General features: G+C 33.4%; 1 protein-coding gene across 1 annotated transcript; it reads left to right on the forward strand.

Annotated features, from left to right (window-relative positions):
* Positions 1-911: 911 nt before the first annotated feature.
* On the forward strand, positions 912-22912 carry LOC106066647 (pre-mRNA-splicing factor CWC22 homolog). Its single transcript, XM_056014124.1, has 17 exons — positions 912-1060; positions 3709-4377; positions 4945-5073; positions 5776-5869; positions 6583-6711; positions 8317-8452; positions 9186-9289; positions 10339-10441; positions 12566-12628; positions 12734-12835; positions 13649-13794; positions 14272-14349; positions 14852-15004; positions 17144-17271; positions 18061-18162; positions 20291-20394; positions 21520-22912. The coding sequence occupies exons 1-17, from the start codon at positions 1050-1052 to the stop codon at positions 22347-22349; spliced, it is 3081 nt and encodes a 1026-aa protein (XP_055870099.1). The 5' UTR covers positions 912-1049; the 3' UTR covers positions 22350-22912.
* The last annotated feature ends 272 nt before the right edge of the window (positions 22913-23184 follow it).

A 23184-nucleotide genomic window follows, 5' to 3' on the forward strand; every position in this document is an offset into this window, starting at 1 on the left:
GTTCCAACCCGGGACCATGGAGACGACACTCTGGAACGCATAACACACAAATAGACAGACATCAAATGTTATGCTTTACTCTGTTAGTTATATCAAAATAATGTGACAGACTAATTAAGATTTGGATTAAACTGTAGATTATTATTTTTTACAAATTGAGATTTTCTATAGCCCATACGTCTATTTAAGTCTATTTTACATGTAGATACATGTAGACTTTTGCAAGTAGATGTTAGACGATGCCCTGGAAACCTACGTTTGCATGCATGAGTTCAGTTTTATGCATATCATATGCAATCAAGTTGTAGGCGAATCGGGTTGCAATGCCCGTACCGATTTTGACACCCAGTCCGCTCCTGGTCCGGCTCTATGTTTGTAAGTAGCAACCGCTAATCTCAACGAGTACAAATTTCTAGTCGGTTTATTTTATTTGTGATAAGGTTCATTATACGGCAATGAATAGGCTACACGTTGTACGAAGACCCACGATGCAGGATATATAAAATTGAAATATGTTTTTGTACTCATAAATTGTGGTATCCTTGTTCAAACATTAAAGATCCTCATTAAAAGATATTTCAGTAAGCTGCTCCTGTATTAGTATGAATTTATCTGTTATTGGGTCACTGGGCTCTGAGTTTGTATACGCGCAGAAAAGATATAATGCACAGTCGGGAATATCGAAGTGAAAAATGTTTTCAAATATTTGGTTGACGTCGTCATAGAATAGTGTGTAATAGACATTATCAAAATAATCCTATCGTTGAAAATGGCATCTAGAAAAGAAATTATTTTAATTTTATACAATTTTCATCTTTCTGAGAACCATCTATATACAGTCTACAGCCGTCTCGGGGTCCGCAGACCTCACTTTGGGAACCAAAGCGATAATCTCGCGAAGAAACGAGATACTTTCACATCCGGTTTCTTCATTAAATTAATAATTTTATTCACTTGTTTCTAGATCTTCTACATCTAGATATCTAGAGATTTGATTCTAGATTAAGATTTTAACAGAGTTTGGTGGTCAAGTGAATACTACACACAAAATGCCTAGAAAGTGAGTTGTCTTATCTTGTCATTGATGTATTTTTAGTATCTTTAAAACTTAAAATATCCGATAATAATCCATCATCCATGTCCATATTTAATTTAATATTTATCTAGACTCTAGATCTAATCTAGATCTAGAATTTTACTAGATCTAGTAGGCTCTAGGTCTAGATCTAGATCTAGAGATCTATAATAAGAATTATATTATTCTAGCTAAGAGTAAGTTCAGTAAGACAGTCTGAGTCTAAGTCAGTTAAAGTTAAAGTCTTAGACTCACTATTTATTAAAGTTAAAGTCTTAGAGTTAGAGTTAGACTGCTGTTAGACTCACTAGAAATGACTAGATTCTAGACTCTAGACTAGTCTAGACTCCTCTACCTCTATGTAGGGATGTGAAATAAAAAATTTATCTTTGAAAAAATCAATTTTTCGTTAGTACATCATTAAAATACTTTGAAAGAACTTTCCAATGGTGTATAAATTATGACTTTAAGTTGAACAGTTAGAAAGTTATGATTTTTTTCCTGCGTTTTGACCTAGCATTGGTTGACATGGAGCATGTAAGATAGAGCGTCTCACTCGCTCAGCCAGCGAGACACACCCCCCGCTCAAAAAGTTAAAAAATTGGAATTGAATTTAGTAGAGGATAAATCTACTTATTAAATAAGAAATTTAATTGTAGACCTAGTATTCGTAGTAAATTTCTAGCTCACAAATGTGATTTCATTTATATTTATGAACTCCACTTGTTTAGAATGTAAATATTGATGAAATAAACAAATTATTGAGTCTAGAGCTACAAGAAATGTCAGAGGGGTGTGGACAAAATGGTGGCTTTGTGACGGCAGAAAACAACAAAATATCTAAAAAGTGGGATCAAATTGTCTGAAACAATTATTTTTCAAATTGGCTTTAAAATTTAAAAAAAAATAGATTGAACCATTAAAACTCTTTTAAAACTATTTAGACACATGCATAATTATTATATCTACTAGCCTATGCATGAGTTTATTCACTGGATAGTTTAGTTTTCAAGAAAAAAAGAAATCTCATAGATAGGGAGCAGTGCAAACTTATGTTTCAACATTGTAATCGATCAAAACAATATATCGTGATAAAACTTGGCAGAAATATGGCCAGATATATAATCTATTACGGGGAAAAAAATCAACTTCTTAGGACTTACCTGAAATGAGTATCAGTAAAAATAAAAATACATATACCTTCAAGTTAAAAAAAAAGTAAGAAAATACACAATGAAAAAAAAATGTTCCTCAATATAAAATGTATCCATTTTCACCCATTTTGGCAACGATTTCAATGGATTTAAAATCATAATTGATTTCAATCAAAGGCCTATGTACAGAAAGTAAGAAAAACGAATCTCAAACGGATTTTCACATATCTACTCTATGACGACTATGTGTATTAGAGTTTAGAGTGTTACTATTTATTAGACTAGTAATATATTCCTCTAAACTAATTAAAGTTAAAGTCTTTACTAAGTAAGTAAAATACTTCTAAAGTTCTATAAAAATATAATCTACAGAATGTCAGAATACTTACTAAGACTAAGACTAAGTCAACATGTTAAGATTTGAAATTTTGATTAGATTCTTGATATAGATTCTAGATAGATCTAGATTCTATTTGCATGGACTAGATTACTAGATTAGATTCTAAAGTACATCTATTCTAGTGTGATCTAGATTCTAGTTCTAGATTTTATAATATAAGCTCTAGACTCTAGATATCTACATTCTAATTCTAGATTTACTAGGTCTACTCTATTTAAAAATATGACAATCTTAATAACTTGTGAATCTAGCCAGATCTAGATCTAGAATCTAGTCATCATAAAAAGAAATGGAGGATCAATATAAGACATAAAAACCTGTTTAAGTTTGGCATCAGTGGTCTTGAGCAAACTGTGAAAAATCTACAATAGTAAATAAAGACTTTAAGTAACTTGACTCTTGAGCTTCCAAATGTAAAATTAAAACATTTTCCTAGTTGACTCTGCACTCCAACTAGTTAGATCTATAAAAAATTATCTATATTAACTATTTAGTTGTGAAAGTTGAACACTTATGTCTGAGGCTGAAAGAGTTCAAGTGTAGATTATATAAAGTGTATTTAGAGTATATAGTAATATAGATCTAAACTAAATCAACTAAATGCTATAGAAAAAATGCTAGGTATCAGATACCAGGAAAAAAACAACAGAGTTTCTACTTTTACAAGTCAACACTGGCTAGCAAAAAGGAGGAACTCCTCAATGCAGTAAAAAGACTAAAGCTGGGCTGGTTCAATCATATTCTTGTTGTTAAAAGTCATCCTTCAGGGTAAAGTGGATGTAGCAGGAAGTAAGGGTATTTGAAAGCTAGCTGGACAACATTAAAGAATGGACCAGCCTCTCTCTTGATTTCCTGCTAAGAACAGCTGCTGAACAGCAAAGTCTAGGGATTTGGTTATGTGAACCCCTATGATGAAAGTCAAGGAACAAATTATGATTATAAGACTAGAAACTATCATTTATCTAGAACTAGACTACAATTGCATGTTAAGATAAATATAAAATCTATTAAGAAGCTCAGTCAACACTAGTTTAAGTTAAGGTTTAAATAGTAGACATCTATTTTTATTTTTGTTGCAGGCGGCAGGATAGTCCTCGAAATGGTCATGACAAAAGTGAAAATAGGCAGGATAGTTCTAGAAAAGGTCAGGACAAAAATGAAAAAAGGCAGGAAAGTTCTCGAAATGGTCAGGGCAAAAGTGAAAATAGGCAGGATAGTTCTCGAAGTGGTCATGACAAAAGTGAAAAAAGGCAGGAAAGTTCTAGAAAAGGTCACGACAAAAATGAAAAAAGGCAGGAAAATTCTCGAAATGGTCAGGGCAAAAGTGAAAATAGGCAGGATAGTTCTCGAAGTGGTCATGACAAAAGTGAAAAAAGGCAGGAAAGTTCTCGGACTAATCAGGACAAAAGTGAAAATAGGCAGAATAGTTCTCGAAGTGGTCAGGACAAAAGTGAAAGTAGGCATGATAGTTCTCGAAGTGGTCAGGACAAAAGTGAAAATAGGCACGATAGTTCTCGAATTGGTCAGGACAAAAGTGAAAATAGGCAAGATAGTTCTCGAAATAGTCGGGACAAAAGTGAAAATAGGCACGATAGTTCCCGAAGTGGTCAGGACAAAAGTGAAACAAGTGGTAAAGGACCTTTGGAAACAGGTAAGAAATCAGATGACCTCATGTCAAGAACTGGAGGTGCATATATCCCACCTGCAAAATTGCGTATGATGCAGGAGCAGATCTCTGATAAATCAAGGTGAGTTTTTCACAAAATTTGTATGCACAAATAATGCAGTTAATTCCAGTTAGTTGGACTTCTGTTTAATAATACTTAATCCTAAAGTACCTAGGCAATTCTATCATAGAAGAGAATCTGGTTTATCGGACTAGCCAGATATTGTTTAATGATACTTAATCCTAAAGTACCTAAACAAATTCTATTATACAATAGAATCTGGTTAATCAGACTAGCCAGATATTAGTACCAAAATAATTTTGTCCCGGTGTGGTTTGATTGACCAGATTTGTTTGTATTTGATTTAATTTGAAAATATTTGCTGCTTTTGTTATTATGATAACTTTTGCTTAAATAATTGTTACCTTGTCAATGCAAGTCTTCAGAATGCTACTTTATACAAGTAATACAACCAAGCTAATATCAATGCATTCAGGCTATGTCTGGTTCAAATTTTGTACGTTATTTTTACCACTTCCCATTCTCGTATCATGTTGAAACTTTATTCAATTGTTGTCTTTTAAGAAAATGTATATCAATCAAAAAATTAATTAATTAATGATAAATAATAAATTTTGTTTTGTTAAGCACTGCCTATCAACGGATGTCTTGGGAAGCTTTGAAAAAGAGCATCAATGGTTTAATCAACAAGGTCAATATTTCTAATCTAATCAACATTGTGAAGGAATTGTTTCAAGAAAACATTGTTAGAGGAAGGTAATCGTGTACATTTTTCTAACTAGGTTTTGAAAAATAAAAGTTATCCAAACTTTAATATGATTGTAATATTGGCCATACTTTTAAAAAATGTCATTAAATATTGTAGTTCATTTCTTCCTAATAACTTAGTGGAAAGAAAGCTGTCATCTTTTATTTTGTTTATGTAAAAGCCATTAGATTTAATTAATAAAAATCTAATTTATAGAGCACTGTTAATAAATATAATGTACTAGGCTCAAGGTGCCGTGATAACATAACAAACATAAACACACAAGTTAAAATGACATAGTTTTGAACAGATAGGTTTTTAAAGTTCTTCTTTAAACAGATAGGTTTTTAAAGTTCTTCTTTAAACAGATAGGTTTAAATGTTCTTCTTTAAACAGGTAGGTTTTAATGTTCTTGAATGTAGTGAAGCATATTGTTTGTCTAAGATTGATGGGGAGTGAGTTCCAAACCTTTGGTCCGTGCACTGAAAAAGCCTGCAAACTATAATTTTTAAAGGAGAAATGTGATACCACTAGAAGCGCTGAATACACTGAGCATAGGGGTCTCTGAGGGACATAAAGAGTGGTGTCATTTATCTTGTTAACAGTCTTTCTTTTATACAAATATTGGTCACAATACCTAAATTCAATAGCTTCAATTTCAGATAACATTTACTTTGGTGTCCTAATATTTTTGTTTGTCATCTCAACAGAGGTCTATTAGCTAGATCTATGATTCAGGCCCAAGCAGCCTCTCCAACATTTACCCATGTGTATGCAGCCCTTGTGGCTGTCATCAACACCAAGGTATGCACATTTTCTTTTTCATTGCCTCTCTCTTCTTGCATCTTTTATTTCCTGTCTTAGAATAAGTGTAGTATCTTATGAAACAATCCTTGATGCCACATGTAAGCTAGAGTGGGTTTTTTTTGTTGTATATTATACTGTTAAAAGTAGTAAGTAAAGTATCCAAAGGCAGACCACAAGTATAGTGTCTTGATGGCATAAAGATGGATCTACAACGGCTGAAAGTCCAGGCATGGAGACATAAAGCACAGGATAGATCAGAATGGAGAGATGTGCGCAGGCGGGGCCCTCCATGGGCTGTAGCGCCACTGGGATGGATGGATAGTAAAATATCTCCTTTCAGACCTTGCAATCTGTTGGACAGATGATGTGAAAGTCATAGGTTTCTATGGTTGATTGTTAATGAGCATGTTTTGTAGGCAGCACAGCAACTATTGTCAGGTACCCATTTAAGTTGGTTGGTCTTAGAAATCTCTTAAAAATTCCCAAAATTTAAAATCCCAGTCTGCACCAGGATTTGAATCCAAGACCCCTCAGTTTGGAAGCCCAACTATTTTATTTTTCAACATTCTTTTTTATGGGGATTTTTCTTTTGCGCAACTAAAGTTGTTCAGTGTTTATTTAAGGAGTAAACACTCCAGAATGCAATATTTTTTATAACATAAACTAAACAGTAATATTTAAATAATTTTGTATGTGATTTTTTTCCCCAGTTTCCTCAAAATGGTGAACTTATTTTGCGCCGTCTTATTCTGATGTTTCGCAGAGGCTACCGCAGAAATGATAAGAACCTGTGCTTGTCAACCACACGATTCATCGCTCATCTGGTTAATCAGCAAGTGGTGAGTTATGCCCTCTGAAAGGCATCATCATTTTTCTCTACTTTAAAGGAAAGTGGATACATGTATTGGCTGTATAGATCAATCTTAGGATCCTTTTTTCTTGGCAGTCGGGATCCTTCCTTGCAATGCAGCTCATCTTTTCTAAAAGGTAACCTTCCACTGGGATGAAATTATTTGCTCTTGGCGGACAACCCCTGGTGGATAATCCTGTTTTCTACAGCTCAAATTGGATCTTTTGAGCACATGATTGACCAACCAACAACAAATTCCTTGGTGTGCTCAAAAGTCATCTCTGGATTAAAAGACTGGCTCTGAACTCAACATACCCAACAGACTAAAAAATGTATCTGTCAGAGCTCTTCGCAGTAAAAAGTAAAAACCACAAAGCGCCCCTCGGCTCTTCTGTGGTTAGGTTTTCTTATTTTAACCTGCTGCTTATTTTTTCTGAGAGATGGATTTGTGTCATCATCATTTTTGAGACATGGCTGCATCAGGTGCTCTTGAAAAGTAAGAGCCAATGTGTGCTTTGAAGATTGATGACTCATCTTCTTGTCAATCTCATTAATAATGTTTGCACAGGTAAGGTAAAATTACAAATATTGAAAAATTCATCACTTTGTGTTAGTTTTGTGTTAATATATCTTATGTATGAGTACTAAGACTAAAACCAGCAAAGTGCGTTAGACTTAGTATTAGGTATTACAAATTACAAATTCAGTATCCAGAATGTAATACTTGTGTAAATGTAGATTTAATAATTGTTGAAAACAAATTGTTTTATCTTAAATCTTTTTAAAAATAAAATCTATAGGGGAAAAATTATGTTCAAATGTATGGCAATGTCAGTTATAGAAGAAATTGTGGGATGGCTACCTGGTCATGTGTTTTGTGCTCAGGGCTGCAATCCCGAGTTTATAAACGTGCCACTTAGTAGGTCTGGTCTAGGATGTAATAATTTTCAATTCATTATATGTTTGATAAATCTGAGGTTAAAAAGGATTTGTGATAAAGTTTTCAGCTGTTACTATTCTCTTGTTCCTATTTGGCTTTTTTTCTTTTAGATACCTGACATCTATTGAGAACAGTAATTATAAGATGAAAAATAGGGGGTGGGGGGGTGCATTTTTTGGGTATATAACAGTCACATAGTATTTCCAGTCACCTGTCAATGGGTGAAAAAAAAAAGCCACAGAAATATTTCTTAATTTTACTTTATTTTTCTTTTACCTTTTAAGTATTGAAAACATCCTTAGCAATAAATTTAATAAGTGTTTTTTGCTTTTTTTTTCTGAAGTAAATATCTTTATGTTCAGTCCTTTAGTTTGTTGGACCATTAAGGCACTACATATCCTATGTTGTTCATTTCTCCATTCCTGTCTTCCCATGGGTGCTTTTGTCTGCATTTTCTTCTTTTTCTGGTGTTGTTCCCTGCAAAAACGTTTTTGCAATCCCTGGGGTATTTTATGATATGGCCATAAGGTCATTTGTTTACAATGGTCAGAGAGCCTTTAAGTCTAAAGATAACTTATAAACGTAGTTTTAGCATGTTTGCATAATTTGTACAAGCCAGTACCAACTACAACATTGTTTTAATTTTTTTTTTAGGCTCATGAAGTGATTGCTTTAGAGATTCTCACACTACTTCTGGAGACACCCACTGATGATTCAGTAGAAGTAGCTATTGGATTTCTCAAGGAATGTGGACAGAAATTAACAGAAGTCTCACCACGAGGAATAAATTGTAAGTTCAGTTTAATTGTTGTCATTTTAAATGTTTGGTTTTTAATTTTGAGTTCATTTTCTAAAGTGTATTGTCCTATCTAAGTTTCAATGCTAGTCTAAATAAGATGACTTTTTTTTTCAATAGTAAAATTTTAGAATTGAAAGGGAGCAATAGGTTTTTAATTCATAATGTTCTATTCAAAGATAAAATTTCATTTGTATAATGTTTAAGATTTGTCTGGTTGGCCTGAAAAAACAAATGGGACTCCTTGAGTATGCTTCTTCTTGCTTGACTGTTTCCACAAAGATACTCGTGGCTTATGGATTCTTTTTTTTTTCTTTGTTGTTTTTCTTTCTAAAAATCTAAATCTTGCTGCCCAAAGAGGATTAAACTTTCTTCTTAATAAGATCACACTACTTTCTGCACGTTCAGTAGCTTAACAACTATGTTAATTAACATGTACATATCGTCAGTCCTGCTTACTATGTTGGTTAGTTATGCTATAGATTTTTTTAGTGTTGTTGATATTTTCATGTATATGGCTGTCTTTGGAATGTGCTTTAGACTGTCAATTCTATGGACCAAGGTTTGAATCCCGTCGGCATGAGTCCAATTGGAGGTTTGGGCTAGGATGTAATGATCTTCAAATCTGAAGGAACACCCCAAACATATAAAACAAACACACACACACATACATATACATGCTTTTTGTAAGTAATTTGACTAAATGTTCTATTATTTATTCTTTCAGCAATTTTTGAGCGTCTGAGAAATGTCCTCCATGAGGGCCAGCTAGATGTCAGGGTGCAATATATGGTGGAAGTCATGTTTGCCATTCGTAAAGATGGATTTAAAGTAAGTACATTTTTTTTTTTTTTTCAAACTAGTTTTAACTCATTGCCACAATGTCAAAAACAACATCTTTAATGAATCCATTGCCTTGGTGTCATTACACAAATTAAGTCTGCAACTTTATAGAGCACTGTAAGGGAAACAATGTAGAAATGATGAAAACAAACACAATTTTTAACATAGTACTGGCATATATAGTACCTGTACTTCTTATCACACTATACTTTTTTATTTTGTTGTCCCTGTCTATTTCAGTGTTGCATCAAAAATGGCAACTTTTATCCTTGGATTATTTATATGTTTACATTGCATGTCTTTGCAGAGCTATTTTTTGGACTTATAAGACTGTTTTATTGATTCATATTGGAAAATTTTGTTTACAAGAACTCTTTTTTTTTTTCAATTAAAATAAACATTCCACAAAAAGAGAACAGACACAAAATACAGAATAACTTCATTGAGGCATCTTGATCCTTTCCATGTTCTTTAGTCAATGAGTTAAGAACTAAGAAGTTTTTTGTTCTGTTCAGTTCTAGCCTTCATGGGCAGAAGTCCCCCATTTCATGATGACGACATAGCAGGTGGCAGTTTGCATCTTAGATTTTTCCAACTTTGCTGAGGCATTTTTTAGTTTAAAAAGTTCATTTAAATATTTATAGAACCAGCTCAATTTTAGCACAACACTTGGCATAATTCTTTTACAGTCAACTTTTTTTTGTTGAAGTCACTTGCCACTCCATTGAAACAAAATGCATTATGTCTCACATACACAGACACAAAACTTTGATAAATCACCTTTTGCAAAGTCAGCTTTCTCGTTGGCTCATTCTTCTACATGCATAGACACCTTCATATTCTTCTTACTACCCATGTATCTCTGGCAGCACAGTTGTTGATGTGCTATTGATGACTTGTTTCAAATATTGTTCTGTAGCTGGGTGTTGTTGTTTTTTTGTATTTTGAATGTGTGTATGGAAGTAAACCATGTATTTACATACTAGAAATAAACAGCATTTAATTGTTTACTGTTGAATCTTCTGTCTTGTTTAAAGGATCACCCAGCTGTGTTGAGTGACCTTGATTTGGTGGAGGAGGCAGAACAGTTTACACATTTATTACAGCTAGAGGATGCTGTGTCTGGGGATGAAATGCTCAGTAAGTTGATCATTAACACAGCATTATCACTTACCATGTTAACTTAATATATTTGCCTATACTGAGGCCATTTTTATTTAACTGCAGAAATTGTTTGCATTTTCTGGAACTGATGAAAATAGTCTTGGAGTTTTAAAGTTGAAATTAAGATACATGTCTCAGATTTTTATTAGTTTGACAAATAGCATGACTCAGCTATACAATGTCACTCACATGCCAAAGATACTTGGTTGATCTCCCATACTACCACTCACTGCAATTTATTTTAATATCAATTTTTAGCGGCCCCCGAAAGGGGAAAAGACACTATTAGTTTTGTGTGAAATGTCTGTCCGTCCCGTTTAGATCTCGTAAACTAGAAATGATAGTGGAAATCTGACATCATAATATTTTAGTCCATTCATCAAAGTTCTGATGCAAAGGCAACTTTTCTTTTCTATAAGCGAAAAAATCTAATTCTTTAAATCACTTATGCAAGCAGTTTTTTTTTCAGAAAAATACACCACTTTTACAACTATTCACTTTTAATAGTAACAAACACGGGAGGCTTTTTAGTGAAGATGCCTGTATATCATATTATTAACACATTTATGCAAATGGTTTTAGATTTTTTGTCAAAAACATTTTTTTTTTTACATTTGTATTGCTATGTTATGCAAGTTCTGTCCTACTAACTACTACATTTACCCATAAATAATGTTTACTTTTTTTTTTAAGAGAAAAAATCTATTTAGTATGCATATAGGTTGGACATAATTTAAAACAACAATTAATAAGTAGTTTTTCATATTATCGCGTGAACTGCAGTGCTGCACTATAGCCATAGAACACTGAACTAAAGGAAATTATTTTTTTTACTGAAATTTTTTTTTTTTTTGAGGATTTGAATAAGAGATTCGGGGGGCGATTTTGAGTTTGTGTTTCCACACAAACTGTCTTTGTAACTTTGTTATTATTATTATTATTATTATTATTATTATTACAGAAATTAACTAATTTTCATTTTGTAGCACTGCAAGCTCACTCTCTCTCTCTCCCTCCTTCTTCCTCTCTCTCACAGGGATTTTAAAGTTAGAATAAGAAAGAAGATCTGCACTAAGCTTTCTCTCTCTCTCTGTCTGTATTTGTATCAATAGGCTTTTTAGTCCTAGTTGGCAAACAGCGCTTTATTTCCTCATGACCAGTTAAAGAGCCTCTGTTAGCTATTAGAGTATTAAGAGATACAGTTGACATTTCTGCACTTGGCTTTCAAACTAAGTGCCTTGAGCTCAATTCTGAGTGGGCTAGACTTTATTATTCTGGAATTTTAGGATGTCCCTGAATCCATTGACTCACTTTAATGAGCATCTAACATCTGTTGGAGGAAATAGTTTATTGGACAATTGAATTCCTTTATAACTATTTGTTATTAAATCGGGTGACCTTTGGACCACCAGGACTAAAGGGAAATGTAATTACTAAACTAAAATGAATAATAGCCAAACCAATAAAATTACACATTTTCTTTTGTTTTAAGCCCTGAAAATCATTGATTTTCATTACCTTAAGAGAAGTAGTTGGAACTGCTTCACACTGTCAAATGAGATTGGACCATAACCTTCCGAGCATGCTATAAGCACGAAAGTAGCGCTATATAAAAGCCATATTTATAGACAGAAGAGTTTTTTGTCCCATCAGTTACTTGTCAGCAGCTCCCTTCACTCGTTATTTCTAGCTGATTGTTTCTTTAATTTTTAGCTGGACTAAAATAAGATAATTTTTATTGGTCCAATCAAATGGAAATTCAGTTTGACTACAATTGACCACCTCAGTGTAACTACTGTAACAATAACAGTATAGACGTAAATAGGAACAACATTCACACAGGAAACACATACACACTGAATGCCAGTGCTTTATGAATTAGACTTCTATGTCAATAGATCTCATCAGAAATGAAGACCCTGGCCAAAAAAAATTAGTCCATAACAACAAATATTAATTCTCTTATAGTAATATTAATTCTCTTATAGTGTACTTCCAATTAAGTGCATTAGCTAAGATAAGCATGTTGTTTTTTAAGTGAACCTACAATAAAAAAAAAATGTTTGTAAATAATATAAGACTTTTTTTTTTCTATTTCAGATATTTTTCATGAGGATCCAAATTTTCTAGAAAATGAGGAAAAGTATAAAGAATTAAAAAAAGGTATTTTATGTAAGTTTTTTAATCAGAAAAAAAAGTCATGGTTGTAATGGAAGACACCATGAAGGTTTTGTTCTGTATAACATCTGTTGTTCATAATTTCTACAGAGATACTTGATGAGGGTAGTTCTGATGAAGAGTCTGGCGATGAATCTGGCGAGTCAGGCTCATCTGATAGTGATGATGATGAAGAAGAGGCAGAGAAAGCAGGTCAGTAACAGAAACAAAAATCTAGACACTTAAGCATCCTAAGAATATACTTTTTTTTTTTTTCAGTTCACCAATTTCCTTTATTCAATAAGTAGAACTTCTTTTGGTAGCTTCTTGCTGATGGCTAATGTTTTGTTGTTTGTTTGTTTTTGTTGCAAAGAAATTTAAAATTTTTATCCTTTTTTTAAACAGAGCTTATATCAACTCACTCTGTCTGCCTGTCTGTTACAAATTTTGTACACATAATTTCTCCCACACTCTTTCTCATATCAAGTTGAAGTACAATAATTGTTACAAACAAAACATGAATCAATCAAAAAATTAACTTATAACTGGCAATTAATTATTTTGTTCAGTATTTGGTAAAGATGGGACTGTATTCTACATGAATTGATAAAGGCTGTTTTTTTTAGTTGAATGGAAATTTTTAGTGTACAACTGGAAATCAATATATTGTACTATTAAATAGTCATGTGGAAACTGATAAATTGTACTGACAATTAGCTGTCATCTAGAAATTAATAAGTTCTAACAAATAGCAGTTATCTGGATTTATGCCTAAGAAAATTAACATCCATACTTAATGGAGTGTAAACTTGTCACTAATTAGTTATTCCCCTTGTACAACATACATATAATTACATGACTGATCTAAACTAATTGATACAATTACACTTACAATAAGCACTTGTTTTTTTTTAAGTATATTTTTAATTGTTCATGTCATGTTCTGAATTTGTTGCCCTTGTGTGAATTAGCTAATATGGTTTTGTATTTGTAACTAATGGAACTGTTGTCTGTTGTTTTGTTTAGAGGCTGAGAAGCAGGCCATCATTGACAAAACAGAAACCAACCTGGTGGCCTTGAGAAGGGTGATCTACCTGACTGTCCAGTCTAGTCTTGACGTCAACGAGTGTGCTCACAAGATGTTAAAAATGGACTTGAAGCCTGGCCAGGAGGTAATGAATTCTGTGTCTTAGGCAGCAAGTTCATTGTTTGGGTCATCATTTTGCTATTTACTTATTCCTGCAGTACAAAAGATTTTAAAAAAAGGTTGCAAAACCATACATTCTTGTTACATTTAAGGAAATATTGACATGAACATTTTTTGCTTTTATACATTTCATTCTAAATCTAGATACTTTTCTCTAATCTTTTTTCCACTACTGGCAGTTAAAAGTAATGGATTGATTTAGATTTAAATATTATACAAAATCTGAAATGCCTGTGTTGAAAATACAGGGAATACTATTCTTTAGTTCATCAATAGATAATCGGATTGTGATGATAGCATAGAGACAATATGTGGGCCTGCCTGCATTTTTCTGAATGCTATTTTTTTTAAACTACTTGAGAGCAGTTATTTAGTTTGATTGTTTTTTTTATACATTGTAATTCATATAAAGTATGTTTAAAAAGATTTATTTTTTGTTCAGGTGGAGTTGTGTAATATGATATTAGATTGTTGCGCTCAGCTTAGAACTTATGAAAAATTCTTTGGTCTTCTTGGGCAGGTAAGTCCACATTGACAGTGAGTTAAATATATATATATATATATATATATATATATATATATATATATATATATATATATATATATATATATATATATATATATATATATTAGTTGTGGGGTGGGGTTGTTATAATGTTTAATATTGCTCTTGAAAAGCTTTCTATCAGCTATCCTGCTGTCACATTTGTGTTTAGAGAATTAGGTAGTTGAATAAAAGTTTGAAATTAACAATAGATAACTATAAAACCTTCTATTTTTACTAGCACAGATTTATTATTGTTAGTCTAGACCTAGTACAAATTTAATTGCTTGACTGATCTAAACTGATTGATACAATTTTACTTAATATAAACTTTTTTTTTGTATTGCCTATACCTGAGTGTCACTTTATTTCTCATGAGGCCTTTTTTTTTTGTTTCTATTTTTTTTTTCAAATTGATTCTCTTTTGCTTTTAATAATTCTTGGACTTGTGATAGACAGTAATCTTATCCATCCTCAGAGATTCTGCCAGATTGATAAGAAATATGTTGAGCCATTCCAACAAATCTTTGTGGACCAGTATGACACAATACATCGTCTAGAGACACAGAAGCTCAGGAATGTGGCCAAGTTTTTTGCTCATCTACTGCACACTGATGCCATCTCTTGGGGAGTAAGTCTACTCAAGTCATAATAGCTGTAGTCAACTTGCTAAAATATGTGCACCTATTAGACTGCTGCCTCTACTTTGAAAAGGACAAATCTGGTGGTCCTCTTTAACTGTAGCTGTGGGGACTCAGTTATATAGTTTAGTGCTTTGTTCAGTTCAATTCTTTTAGAATGTATTGTTCTTTTGTCTGAGGGATTTTAAAGTTAGAATAAAAAGTATGTTCATTAAGCTCTCTGTCTCTTTTCCTCACTCTCTGTATTTGTGTCAACAGGCTATTTAGTCCTGGTTGGCAAACAGCACTTGAGTCTATTTCATCATGACCAGTTAAAGAGCCTCTTTTACTTGTTAGACCACCAGAGAATACTGGCCATGTAGACCCAAACAAGACAAGGGCCCTAATACACCCCTATAGAAAGAAAAACTATATGGAGAGCTACCTGATTTGGAAACCACTGTGCAGTTCATTTCATGTATTGGTCTAGTCATCTAAACATTCAAACCTAATAAATGAGAACGAAGAAGAAGAATAAGCTATTAGAGTATTAAGAGATGCAGTTGACAATTAGTTATGTGCTTGGCTTTCAAACTAAGTGCCTTGAGCTCAATTCTGGGACTGCTTTGGTTACATATTTATATATAGTTTAATGCTTTATTCAGTTCATTTGTTTAGACTGGGTGTTCTTCCTTCGGAGGGATTTCATTTAATAATTTACCTTGGTGTAGTTAATTTCCAATCAAGTTCCCCGCTCCATTTCTTAGATCCATAGTGTGTTTAATTTATCCTTATAATTACACAGACATGCCTACAGTCCCGAATTATGCGGAACCATCCCGCAAAAGCATCAAAAAAGCTCACATGTTCCGCCGTTCCGCATTCACGATTTTTTGTTCCGTCAAGTCTGAATTCAGATACAAAAAAAAAAACGCCGATTTTTTCATTATTTATAAATAATGCGAAATGAAAATACTGAATGTAAAATAAAATATATCTAGGTCTGTGTTTATTGTTTACATTTCATCTCCTCCCGGACCCGGTGTGTCCTAAATTTACGAAGATATGGTTGAGCTATCTAGATCTACATCTAGATCTAGTACTCTAGGTCTAGATCAATTCTTAGAATCTAGTAAGTGCTAATAAGCCTAATTTTCCATTCAAATCCCTTTCTTTTCCCGACAAAGGCACTATTCTAACACTAACGTCTAAACTGGTTTCTTAGGTAATTCTATTCAAATAGGTTATTAGAGATCTAGACCTAGATGAGATCTAAATGTAATTAATTAACTTAGACACAGTAAGGCTAAGGCCTAGATCTAAATAAGGCTATATAATATATCTACTTATTACATAGTCTAAATTTAAAATTAGTATCTAGATCTAGCACTAGGTTACTAGATTTAACTAGATCAGTAGATGATACTAAATCTAGATCTATCTTAGTATCTAGAGAAATGGACTTAGAAGGTGATAGATCTCTAGATTTCTATGTATCATTATCATATGTAATAAATTAAGTTCTCAATAAGTCCATAGATCTAGACATAAATATTTAGATCTATAATATAATTATTATAATCTGTGTTCTTAGACTTAGAGGACTTATTAGATGTAGGTCTAGTCCTAGACTAGTGCTACTAGTAGACACTCTTAAATTATTTTAGATCTAGCACTAGAGACAACTTCTAGAGTGACTAGAGTAGAGCCCTAGAAAAGGATAGATAATCAAGTACCGGTAGATCTAGAATAATCACATAGGAGTTAGAACTATTGATTTCAAACAAAGCCAAAGGACATAATTATGAATTAAAGGTTTTCTTACTTTTAATTATATTATACTATTTACATCTAATTTATAAGAAGCAAACTAGTATTGTTATTAAAGTAATATCATTGAAGTTTTATTTATTGGGTACAGTATGGCTGACAAACGTAAACGCGCATATGTTCCACAAAATTCCACATTTTCAACCTGAGTGTTCCACATTCTGGGTCTTAGGGGTAGGCATGTCTGATTACATGTATCTTCCATTTGACTTGAGATCTTTATGGTAATTTATTTCTTAATACCAACCCTATGTTCCTATTCTCTCCACTATATGTTAAGCACTGTTGCATTTTAATCTCTTTTGTTTCTTATTTTGAAGGTACTTAGTGTGGTTAAACTCACAGAGGATGATACTTCATCTGCAAGCAGGATCTTTTTAAAAATATTGTTTCAAGAACTAGCTGAGTACATGGGACTCCTGAAGCTGAATGAAAGACTTAAGGATCCGTAAGTAAAACTCAGTCTAGTGTAAATAGAAAACTCAGTTTTGTGTAGACTGAAAACTCAGTTTAGTTGAGAGGTATACAACTTGTTCCTGTGTAGATATATATCATTGTCCAGAATAGATTTATGACGTTGTCCTGTGTCGATTAAAAAATTAGTCCATAAACACCTAGCAATCACAGGACAGCTGATGTAAATCACATTCATTTTCTTTGGTCATTGGTAGAGTTACTTAGTTATTACAAGGCCTTACCACTTTTACTTTTCCTATCAATAGTCAGGTATTCATTACAGCAAGCTGGATATCAGTTAAGTGTAATCTAGAATGGGTATTCTAATACAATTTACTCGTTTCAGGGACAAATAGTCTTATTAAAGCTGGGTTAAAGAAAGATCTTTATGAGTGCAATTACAACTGTGTATGATCAGGGGAGGCATTGTGGATGAGGTAAAGCACTTGACTTCTAAACTGGGGGTTCTGGTTTCGAATCCTGGTAAGTTTGGGATCTTAAGTGCGCCTCTGTCCAACCAGCTCTAATAGGTACATGACAGTTGTTGAAAAGTAAAGGCAGTTGGTCATCATGCTGGCCATGGACACAGAAACAGATGACCTGCCTATAGATCACAATGTATAGATCACTACAATCAGGGTTGCATATGAGTTAAGTTGCATCAGGGATTTTTTTAAAGTTAGAAAGAAAATTATCATCATTAGAGTTTCAATTTAGACTGTTGTTTTAATATCTGCCTTGTTCATGCTAAATTGTGCTATGTTTTAACTTCTCTTTATAGAACTCTGGCTCCTTTTTTTGCTGGCATTATGCCAAGAGACAATCCTCGTAACACCAGGTTTTCAATCAATTTCTTCACTACCATTGGTCTTGGAGGTCTGACGTAAGTATTATGTAGTGTCTGTGGTCTAAAATCATCATCATCACTCCTTTGAGTTCCTCATGGAACATAGGGCCTCGACAAAAACATGCCACTCTCCAGTCTCTTGCTAGTTTTTTTATGGTTTCCCAGCTCTTCCCGGTCTTCTCTGCTTCTTCAAGTACACTGCGTCGCCATGTTCTTTTTGGTCTTCCTCTGCGTCTTGTTCCCTGGGAGTTCCACTCTAAGGCCTGCCTACCTCTGTTACTGGTATCTTTTCTAAGGGTCTAAAATAGTAGGCTTCAAATTCTCACCCAAGTATTGCTACCATCCAAGATTTCATTGGAACAAAGCATTTTCATTAGATTATCCAATATATACATAGCACTAATTAAAATTTCATGCTCTCCCAATAAAAGTTAGTGGGAACAAGTCATTGTATGGTTGTACAGACATGCCTACCACCACGTATTATGCGGAACCATCCCACAAAATCATTAAAAAAAAGCTAACTTTCTGCATTCAAGATTTTTTTTGTTTCACCAAGTCTGAAGTCCGACCAAAAAACAAAATGTCCGTTTTTTTTTTCATTATTTATTAATAGTGCAAAATGAAAATACTGAATGCAAAATAAAATATTTATAGGTCTGTTTATTGTTTACATTTCATCTCCTTCCAGACCCGGTGTGTCCTAAATTTACAAAGATATGGTTGATCTAGATCTAGAGTCTATGTCTAGTTTAGATACATGGATCTAGATTATTCTAGCTCTAGTAGTCTAGATACTAGATCTATTCTTAGAATCTAGTAAGTGCTAGTAAGCTCCATTCAAATCCCTTTCTTTTCCTGACAATGGATCTAGATTCTAGATAGAAAGAATGATAGATGATTAGATCTAACACTATTAACACTAACTGGTTTCTAGGAAAAAGAATTTTTAAAATCTAGAGTCTAGAATTAATCTATAGTCAAGACCTAAATCTAATTAATTAACTTATGCACAGTAAGGCTAAGTCCTAAATAATGATATATATATAGTATATATAGAGTCTAGATCTACTTAGATCTATTACTTAGGTTAAGTCTAAATTACTTTCTAGATCTAGAATCCAGAAGTAGGACTTAGAAATAGACTTAGAGCTAGATTGACTAGATCTAATAGTAGAATTAGAAAATGATAGATCTAGATTTCTAGATGTAATAAATGTAGTTCTCAATGAATAAGTCAGTTGATCTAGAATCTAGAGATAAATATTTAGATCTATCATAATCTATGATATAATTATTATAATCTCTGTCCTTATATGTAGACTAATTGAGTTTGTCTTAGAGGACTTACTAGATGTAGATCTAGAATCTAGTAGACTCTAAACTAATCTAGATCTTGTAGTCAGTAATGTAACAAATACAAAATAGAGTCTACTAACATTAAAATACATTTTGAATTGAATTCATCATATTGATCTACAGTTAGATAGAGCTATTGATTTAAAACAAAGGACATAATTAGCAATTACATGTTTTCTAACTTAAATACTATTTACATCTATGTTTAAGAAGCAAACTAGTATTGATATAATAAGTAATAATTAAAGTTTTTTTTCTATTGTGTGCAACATGGCTGCCGAACGTAAGTTTACGCGTTTATGTTCCACATTGGGGCCCAAAATTCCACATTTTCAACCTGAGTGTTTCAACATTCTGGGTATTGGGGGTAGCCATGTCTGGTTGTAGCTTCAGACAACTATTTTAGGTGATTTATTTTCCTTGTATTCAACTTGAACACTTTTTTTTCAACCAAGATGAACTTAACTTTATATACATCCTTCAATCTAGATGTTCATAATGTAATGATAGATGTTAACTAATTTAAACAAAACACAAGTCAAAAACCACAATCAGCACTCATCATTCTGTCACTTGCCTCCTACTTGTACTTCAGGCAGCCATTCTTCCACACTTCCCTCCTGTGTGATAGTCTTACTTGTGGTTACATCAGAATCTATTCGGCCAATACATTCACAAACTCTTCTTTTTTTTTTTTGTTACTTAATTGATACATTTTCACAGACCTCATTTATAAAACCCATACCATGATTATAGTTGTCATACTGCCATGTGTTTGATACAATTTTGTTTTTGTCTTGCTCAGAGATGAACTGAGAGAACATCTGAAGGTGATGAACAAAATGGCGCAGCAGAAACAAGAGGAGGAAGAGAAAAGCTCAAGTTCTGAAAGCTCTGACACTTCTTCAGGTGATTTCTCTTTCTAAATATTATGTTCCACTTGACTTTTTTATAATAATAATAATAATAATAATTTTATTTATAAAGCGCTGTTAACAAACAAAATGTAGGCTCAAGGCGCTGTAACAACATTACAAACAAAAACAAGAGAGCTAAAATGACAGTTAATCTAAAAAAGTTTTAAACAGATAGGTCTTAATGTTCTTCTTAAAAGTGGTGTAGCATGTTGTCTGTCTGAGATCAATGGGGAGTGAGTTCCAAACCTTTGGTCCGTGAACTGAAAAAGCACGCAGACCGTAGTTTTTGAGGGAGAAACGTGGCACTACTAAAAGCGTTGAGTCTATTGAGCGCAGGGCTCTCTGGGGGACATATGGAGTAATCAGTTCGCTAAGGTACAAGGGCATTTCATTGTTATATATACACTGATGACAAAGTGTGGCGACCTTGTAATCGATTCTCGCTTTCACGGGAAGCCAATGGAGCATGCGCAAGAGCGTAGTAACAGAATCTTGTCTAGTTTTTTTAAGGACTATTCGAGCGGCGTTGTTCTGTATACGTTGCAGCTTGGCTATTTTGTCATCAGGTATATCTATAATGAAAACACTGTCTTTAGTCAAATCCATGACTTCAGAGAAATGAATATTTATAGGGAAATCAATGACTTCAGGGAAATGAATATCTTTAGTTAAATCAAATATCTTTTAAAATGTTTGATTTTTGCAAATAAAATGTGTTTTTATGTGAGTTTTTTTGCAGTTGAGCATTTATGAAATGTAAAAACTAGTAGCAAGTTAGTCCCACCCTTCTCCTGCCTGTCTTGTTTGTTTTACTGTTGTATGTCTTTGATTTGCCTATGTATAATAGGTTTAAAATAAATTTCAGTTAACCCATTTTATTGAAGACAAAGAAATTGGTTAAAATTGTCTTATCACTTTTGGAATGTAAATGTCAAGAGCTGCTAAATTTTCGGAATATCTAATAAGTCTTGGTTATAAAAGTAATTTAAAAAAAAAAAAAACACTAGGTCTCTATGACTGATAAATGAGCAGAAATTGTTTTAGTTGTGACTGTAAATATTTGAGTAATTTGTATGTACCTGGCTTAAATTTAATTAAATTTTTGTTTCTATTCTAGAGTCAGATAGTTCATCAGATTCAGAAGATGAGCCTCCCAAAAGGAAAAAACAGTCCAAAAAACAAAAGGCTTCTGAGAATGATCGTGAAAAAGCCAGAAACAAGGATGATAGAGGGAGTGTGTCAAAGCCACATTCTAAGCAAATGAACGGAAGAAAAAGCTCACCTACAGAAGATTCCATATCTATAGCAGACAGGCTGTTAAATATGGCACAGTATGGTCAGACTCCCAATGGTAAGAGAAGAGAGAAGGGGCGCAGGGACAAGTCTTCCAGTCCAGAATCAGATTCCAGAAGTCAACAGAGAAGCAGGAGAAATAGAATTGATAAAAAGCAAAATGAAGATAGGTATAATGACAGAAGGCATAATGATGACAATAGATGGAGTGATGATAAGAGAAGGCAGCAGGAAGAGGAGATAAGAAAGAGTACAGCCGATTATCAGAAAGGAAAAAGAAAAAACGATGACCACTATGATAAAAAGAGGCACGACTCTTCAGATTCTAGTGAAGAAGACTTGGATAAACATGACCACCGGAGACAGATAATGGAATCTAAATCAAAGAAAAGACATAGGCTCAGTGAGAAAGAAGAAGAAACTAAATCTAAAAAACAGGTGGCTCGGAAGAGAAAAATCTCAGAGGCCTCTAGCAAATCTGACGACAGCTCAACTTCCTCATCCGAGTCATCATCGACAGAGTCATCATCAGAGGAAGAGGAGGTGAGGAGAGCCAAGAAGTCCAGGCTAGGAGAGCATAAGAATGTGTCTAGACACAGAGAGTTGTCCAGGGAAAAGGCCAAGGTCGAAGACAACAGGTCCAAACGGAGATAGCCCCAGTCATGAAATGCCTTCACATTACTTGGAGAGTTACCCTGTGTACTGTATGCTTGTTGGATGCATGAAATCGGTAAAACTTCTCAGACACAAATTTGATTCTTCATGCAAAATGTTTCTGTGTGAGGTGGGTGGGAGGGATGATGATATTGAATAGCAGATTTTCGTTTTTCATTTACGATGATTTGATTGAAGATTAGGACAGCAATTTTGTTTATGTGCTTGAACACTTGTAGACCTAAACAAGGTGTTTTTTTTTTATATATATACTTTGTGTTTAAATGAGTCCTGAAACTGCTGAACACAGCATTTATTGTCATTGTTTGTGTACATTGACAGATGTAGAGCCCTTTCACAGTGTGATCAGTTGATTGAGTTTTTGTATTTTAAACAGCTGTGGACTGTAACATTCTTTGACCTTTTTTTTTTTGTGCCATGCTTCCATCATGTGGTGGAGGAAGCATTGAGTTTGTGAGTGATGTATCATGTATATATAAACTTGATAGCATATTGTTATTGCAACACAACCATTCTATTAAACAATTTATTTCAACATTGAACCCATTGTTGTTTTTCTATTAACAAAAACATTATGCTATGAAAACATAGCTTAAAATGTATTGAAGGTTGGGCTATTTAATTTGAGATTTTAAGGCATTGCAGAATCTTCCCAATTCAGTGGCATTTTACATCACAAGGGAAAATCCTTTCCCATTACTTCTTGTGTGACTAAAGAGGCAAATCCTTGATACACAGCTGCAGTTACTGGTTGGACATCACCAAGTGCTGTAGCATTTTACCCTTCGTTCTACTTCTGTTGTGTATGCCATCT

Source organism: Biomphalaria glabrata, chromosome 16, assembly GCF_947242115.1.
Source record: "Biomphalaria glabrata chromosome 16, xgBioGlab47.1, whole genome shotgun sequence".
Classification (NCBI taxonomy): domain Eukaryota; kingdom Metazoa; phylum Mollusca; class Gastropoda; family Planorbidae; genus Biomphalaria; species Biomphalaria glabrata.